The 6,908-nt window shown below is 46.9% G+C and overlaps 1 protein-coding gene across 1 annotated transcript in view; it reads right to left on the bottom strand.

The window, feature by feature from the left end:
* The window catches only part of LOC129031251 (5-hydroxytryptamine receptor 5B-like), a 42,205-nt gene extending 35,951 nt beyond the window's left edge, over positions 1-6,254 (bottom strand). Inside the window, 1 exon segment of the mRNA XM_054477317.1 lies at positions 5,478-6,254. Within this exon segment, the coding sequence (XP_054333292.1) occupies positions 5,478-6,254 (777 nt within the window).
* Between the last annotated feature and the right edge of the window lie 654 nt (positions 6,255-6,908).

The raw sequence follows: 6,908 nt of genomic DNA on the forward strand, positions 1-6,908 counted from the left end.
TCACATTTACTTTGCCCTTCACAGTTTACATAGTGCTTTCCCATACACTATTAAATCTTTCAGATACCATTGTACTTTGGACAGATTTCTAGCAGAGCACTTATAAGACTTTATTGCATTTATAATTCTATAGTTACAATCTACTAAAAATCCACTGGGAGCCAGAAACTGCTTATTCATTCTTTGAAACCTCAGAGGACATTGCCTGATACATAAGATCAGTAAGTCAATCGAGTAATTTTGAATACTGCATTCAATATGTTTTGGAAAACACTTCTCCCAAAGGTGAAGCCTAATTCCTCTTTTCTTGAGTGTGAGCTGGACTTAGTGACTTACTGCTAATGAATAGAAAATAATCATACGTGACTTCTGAGACTAAGTCATAAAAAGCACTGCAATTTCCTTCTTGCTTCACTCTCTTGGATGGCTTGCCCTGAGGAAAGTCAGCTAACATGTGGTACCACCCAAGCAGCCCTTTGGAGATGTCCTTTTCTCAAGGATCTGAAGCCTCTTTTCAACAGGCATGTGAGTGCTCCATCTTGGAAGCAAAGTTTCCAGCCTCAGTCAAGCTTTCGAATGACTGCAGCCCCATGCAACGTCTTGCCTACAGCCAAAAGAGATGTCAAGTCAGAACCACCCAGCTAAGCCATTCCCAATGCCCAACCCACAGAAACTGTGAGTTAATACATGTTTGTTCTTTTAAGCCACTAAACTGTGGGATAATTTTCTACACAAGCAATAAATAATCTACCTATCATTATAACGAATAGCAATAAGAGAAATAAAATAATACTTTTATTATTAAAGAGAAATAGACAAATAACAAAAGTAATGCGGTAGCTATTATTTATGGTTTACTACTTAAGGGACTCCACATATGATAGAATTTCATTTGCTCTTCACAAGAATATTAAAAGACACGTGGTAATATTTCCATTTTACATATGCAAAATTGCAGATGTAGATTAAGTCACTTGGCTGAAGTGCTAATAAGTGGCAGTCAAAAAAATTGAAACCCACGTTTCTTTGTTTCCAAGTCCCATGCTCTTAACCACTGTGTACATTATCTCCCAATATATATTTATTAAGAATGAGTGCAAGAACCCAGTTCACAATTGCCAAGATATGGAACCAATCTAAGTGCCCATCGACAAATGAGTAGATAAATAAAATGTGGTATGTATACATAATGGAATACTACTTGGCCATAAGAAAAAATAAAATAATGTCTTTGGCAGCAACTTGGATGAAGCTAGAGGCCATTATTCTGAGAGAAGTAACTCAGGAATGGAAAACCAAATACCATATGTTCTCACTTATAAGTGGGAGCTAACGTATGAATATATGCAAAGGCACACAGAGTGATATAATGGACTTTGGAGACTTAGAAGGGGACACTAGTCTGGTGACAATTGCACTAAAATCTCAGAATTAACCACTATATAATTCATCCATGTAATCAAAAACCACTTGTAGCCCCAAAGCTATTAAAAAATATATTTAAAAATTTTAAAAAGAAAGCAATAGTACGATTAAAAAAAAGAATGAGGGCAAGATATTAACCAAAGCTTCATTATAATTTGTGTGGTCCCTAGACATCTTTGCCTTCATGTATCCCTTCCTTCATTAAGAAATACTTAAAATCATGTTAATTTAAAGACTGGTATAAGCAAGCATAAGAAAGACTGGATTCATTACAATATATTCATTAGTGTTATATTCATTTTTCCTCTAATTTTTAAAGAAATTAAAATTAAAACATTTCTATGGGTCCCTAAAAGAATTCTGGTTCTAAGTAGTATGCCTACTATGCCTGATGGATAACTAGGTCCCAGCATCAAATTGCACACAGAAATCAAACAAGCAATAGCAAAGAAAAGAGAGACAGAAAAAAAAACAAACCCTTTTGATGTCACATTTTAAAAGCCAAAGAAATAATGTTTCTTCTTTTCTAAACAGTGAAGGACATAGGGCAGTAGGAAGTAATTGTAACCCATGGGGGTTGCTTTGGGGTGGGGAGCAGATTATACTGTACATAGGATGCTCAGAGTCTCAGTTTAAGATGTTGAAAGAAAAGACACCAGGGCAGGAATTAAACCTGTTCCCTGAGGGAAGCAGGCAAGGCTTTTGTGCTCAATTGTGTTCAGCTCTCCTGGAAAGGAGAGTTCACATGAGTAGTTTTGAGATCCTGCTTCGTGGGACCCACCTTGACTGGGCTATGACTGCCTCATTCCTCTCAAGCTGAGACGCCCATGAGCAGAAGGGCAGGCCTCAGAAGTCAAGTCCCTGGAGACAGCATGGAGTAATGAAAACAGTGATATATTTTAGTAATGAAAACAGTGATTTGTTTTTTCTTTTTTGAGTTGGAGTCTCGCTCTGTCGTCAGGCTGGAATGCAGTGGCATGATCTCGCATCACTGTAACCTCCACCTCCCGGGTTCAAGCAATTCTCCTGCCTCAGCCTCCAGAGTAGCTGGGACTACAGGCGTGTGCCACCACGCCCAGCTAATTTTTGTATTTTTAGTAGAGATGAGATTTCACCATGTTGGCCAGGATGGTCTCGATCTCATGACCTCGTGATCCACCTGCCTCGGCCTCTCAAAGTGCTGGGATTACAGGCATGAGCCACCGCACCTGGCCGAAAATAGTGATTCTTAGATCTGGTACAAATGTCAGCCTCTCTACCCAGTAACTGTGTGGTTTTGGATAAACTAGGTTTGTGGTGCCTTAGCACAGTTTTCTCTTGCAGTTTTCTCATCTGTAAAATGAGGGCCTTATGGCAAAGACAGTGCTCACCAGATAGCCACATGCTCCCCTCCAATTCACTGCCAATGGCTGGCCAATGGGCTGCAAATAGTGGTGACATACTTCCAGTTCAGGGTAAGGCAGTAAAAAGCTGGCATATCTCCATATGTAGCTCTTCTCCCACATTAAATCTGGAAGGCACGTGTGCAAGACAGCATAGCTAAAAATGATAAATGGCCCAAATTCATGAGAGACTGCCTGGAAGAGTGCTATGCAGGTGGGCCACCAGACCCACGTTGAACTTTAAGTCAGAGTGAAATAAACTTCTGGTCTGGGGTTACACATTACCACAGCATGCCTTAGCTTATCCTGACTAATAGAGACTTAATGCCAACTTTACTGAATTGTGAGAATGAAATGAAAGGGTGAATGTAAAGCATCAGAAATGTGTCTGGAAGAGACAATTCACTCAATAAACATTTCTTTCCCCTCTCAACTTTCAAAAACTGCATTTTGCCCCAAAGGATTAATCATTGCCCAAAAACTACATTCTGATAAGACCCCTTTCTTATAATATGTTAGTGTTGGGACCTAGACACAGAATTCTGAAAAAGATGAAGGTCTTACACAGCCTCATCAACAGAGGCCTTCAGGCTTCACATAGGCTCCTGTTCCCTACAGAAAACAGTACAGACATTTTGCAGAGCCTAAACACAATCCAACTCATTTCCCCTGGAGTGTAGAATGATGCAGGTGGGGGAAAGTAGAGAGAAAGTATTCCTGGCGCAGTGTTTTACACTTTTGTTTAGGTGTCTTGTTGCCAGAAGGCTTGCAAAGGTGGACTCAGGAACATTACCGAGAAGTTTGAGTGAGGGCTTGCTGTGATCCATAGAAGCAGCATGCTCCTGAACACTACCCCATCTACAATCTCAGCATCCTGTGATTCAAGGCCCTTAGACATGACTTAGAAGAATACTGTATGTTAGAGAAGTTGAGGCCCAAAGTGGGAAAGGGCTTGCCGCAGGTCCTCCTGCCGGGAGTGGCTAAATTTTTAACAGTTCCTCTTCCTCTCAGAGCTCTCTCTATCCACCAGTGGACACTCCAGATTGGCCAGCCTCTCATTCAGGCAACTCTTCCCTATGTCACCTGCCTGAATGGGAGCTGTCAAAAATGAACACTAAAATCAGGCTTGGCAAGGTTTTCCGGCATCCATTTCTCCGTGATTTCTCTAAGTGCACATTGGATTGATGTAGCTATTAAAAGTCAGCCCTACCTCAGCAATCAGACAGAAAAGCTATAATCACCCCAGGCATTTCCAAGGAACCTTTCAAAGAACATCATTAATTCTGAATAAAGCTCTCCCTCACCAACACTTTCCAATTATAGTCTTGACATTCCTATTTTATGCTGCAAAATTCCTCTGCCATTTAATGAAGAAGAAAAAAGGCCTGCTTTAAAAATCACATGTATTTGTTCTGTAGCCTAAGTATCTGAGTTAATTCTCCAAAATTAAAACAAAACTAGCAACAAAAAACTTTCCTTGTCTCTTTTTCCTCTCATATGCACCTCTTCCGTCACCCATGTATTGTATTTGCAAAAGGCAATAAATCCTGTTAATCTATAGGACTGGGAGCATGTTACTTGAAATACCTGACACCCTCAAAAGAGAAAGTTGAGGCTTCCAGAGTGAGAAGGATGCTGAGCACCTATTAGATCCTGGCCAAAAGGCAGAAAGCTTCAGACAGAATAATACATACGGTGAGAGAAGATCTGCCGACTGCAATTTTGCTCATCTGATTACATTTCCAGCATTATCTTCCTGCTCCTTATGGACTGCCAGGCAATATCCTGTTGAACCCCTTCTTTCTCCAGCCAGTCTGCCACCCAGTGTGTGCCAGCCACTATGCCAGGGGCTTTACATTCTTCATCTCACGTAATCCTCACCAAGAGCCCTATCAATTACGAATGAACATGTTTAAAGATGAAGAAATGAGACCCACAGATATTAAGCAACTGTCCTAATGTCCCAAGCTGGGATTTGAATCCACGGTTCTCTTTCCTAAATCACTAGAGGATAGCTCTGGGGTTAAGGAAAGCAAAGTGACACCAATTATTATATTTTAAAATCCTCACTTTTCCCCTTGGCAGGGTGCTGGCTAATGAAGTTGGGGAATAGTCTCTGAACTGCAGAGGATAGACTGGGGTACGGTGGAGACAGAAAATAAGGCATGATTGGCCACAGGAATTTCTGAAAGACGAATTCCCAGTCCACTGCATCCCCTCTAGGTCTAGTTGGGACAAGGAAGTCGGAGGCTCTAGGACTCACATGGACAGGGGCACTTGAGGGGGAAAATAACAGATAGTGCAGGTAACAAGATGTGCCCTCATCGCTACTGAGACAGGCTGAACCTACAAGCCCCTCCGGCCATATCGTGCGTCGTGGGTCGGTGTCAGATCTGCTTCCCTAATGTGCAGATGGTGAAACCCTTTCCTCTGCGCGCACCAAGTACGCAGCTGGCGAACCCCTCACTTGCGTGCCAGACGCGCCGGTGACAAGCCCCTCGGTGCACACTTCAGAAGAACTGATGGCAAACTTTTCGTCGTGCGCCCCAGGTGATCTTTGGGCGCGCGCTCCAATCGTACAAGCTTCCGCCCACTCTCCCATTCGCGAAGCTGCTTCCTTCTCTAGCAACCCCTTCCCCAAAGCAACATTCCTCAGCCCACTCCTCTCACCTGCATGGTGTCCGGCAACGGCAGCACAGCTCTCCGGCAGCGGCCGAAACGAAACTTGGCCGCCTTGTAGATCTTCCAGTAGACAAATAGCACCACGCCAAGCGGCAGGTAGAAGGCGCCGCAGGTGGAGAAGACGGCATAGGAGGGTTCCTGGCTCACCTGGCAGCGCTGGAGCCGAGCGTCGTACACCTCGCCCCAGCCAAAGAGCAGCGGCGCGACGGCGATGAGCGCCGACAGCACCCAGGTGAGCGCGATCATGAGCAACGAGGCGCGGCTGCGGATGCGCAGCGTGTACTGCAGGTGGCGTGTGATGGTCCAGTAGCGGTCCAGGGCGATGGCCGCCACGTTCCAGATGCTGGCGGTGCAGCACAGCACGTCGAAGGAGATCCACACGTGGCACAGGCTCCGGCCCAGCAGCCAACGTCACCCAGTTGACAGCTCACTCACCAGGCTCAGTGGCATCACCAGCTCTGCCACTAGTACGTCCGAGACGGCCGTCGAGGCCACCAAGTTTTGCGGCACGCGATGGAAGGCACGGACCCGCAGGATGGTGACCAGAACCAGCAGGTTCCACAGGAAAGTGGCGGCGATCAGCAGCACTAGCAGCGTCACCACCAGGACCGTGAAGATAGAGAAGGGCGGCCCCCGACCCGGCAGGACGGCACCACTCGGGGTCGCACTGAGTATCCCTCTCGGGCTTGGGCTACTGCTGCTGGTCTCGGGTCCCAGGGCAAGGGCAACGCCGGCGGTGGCCACTGAAAGGTTAGCGGCTTCCATGGCGCTCGGGATCGCAGCTCCAGGGCAGGGGGCACACGAGTCGTCAGTGAGCTCGGCGTGGACCGGGCATGTGGGGGCGTGGAGGGGGTACTGCCTGCCGGGGGAGGGTAGAAGAGGGGTCCAGGTCGTCCTATCCTGATCCCTCCTGCGGGCAGCAGCCCACCTTTGGCACGTATGCCTGCGGTCCCCGTAGAGCCTCTTTTCCAGTAGAAAGAATGAAAGAGAGCAGGACCCCTCAGTCTAGCTCCGCTCGGCTCGCCCGTCCCTCCTACCACCTCTCTTAGAGGTCCCGGGTGCCACTGGCCGTCAGCGGGCTGGGAATCAGCGCGGCCGGGTGACGGAGCGCAGGTTGTGCTTGGAGAGTTGCCCCCTCCCCCACCCAGCGGCGTCGGGAGACGGGCTGCACCTGGAGTGGGCGGGGGTGGGCGGACGCAGGGGGGTAGCTGGAGAACCCACCAATAGGAGCCGGGCCTTCGACACTGTCCCCGCTGGTCTCCCTGACTCTGCCAAGCAGAGAGAACACTAACTGAGGTAGTCTCCGGGAAAGGTTTACAATGGGGAGAAAGTCCCTTGCCGCCACCTCTGCGGACCCCTCGGACCTGCTGGTGGCACGGTTTGACACTGGGAAACAAGTGTCACGCCCTGCCCCGGCCA

The sequence above is a fragment of the Pongo pygmaeus genome, chromosome 11 (assembly GCF_028885625.2).
Source record: "Pongo pygmaeus isolate AG05252 chromosome 11, NHGRI_mPonPyg2-v2.0_pri, whole genome shotgun sequence".
NCBI lineage: Eukaryota > Metazoa > Chordata > Mammalia > Primates > Hominidae > Pongo > Pongo pygmaeus.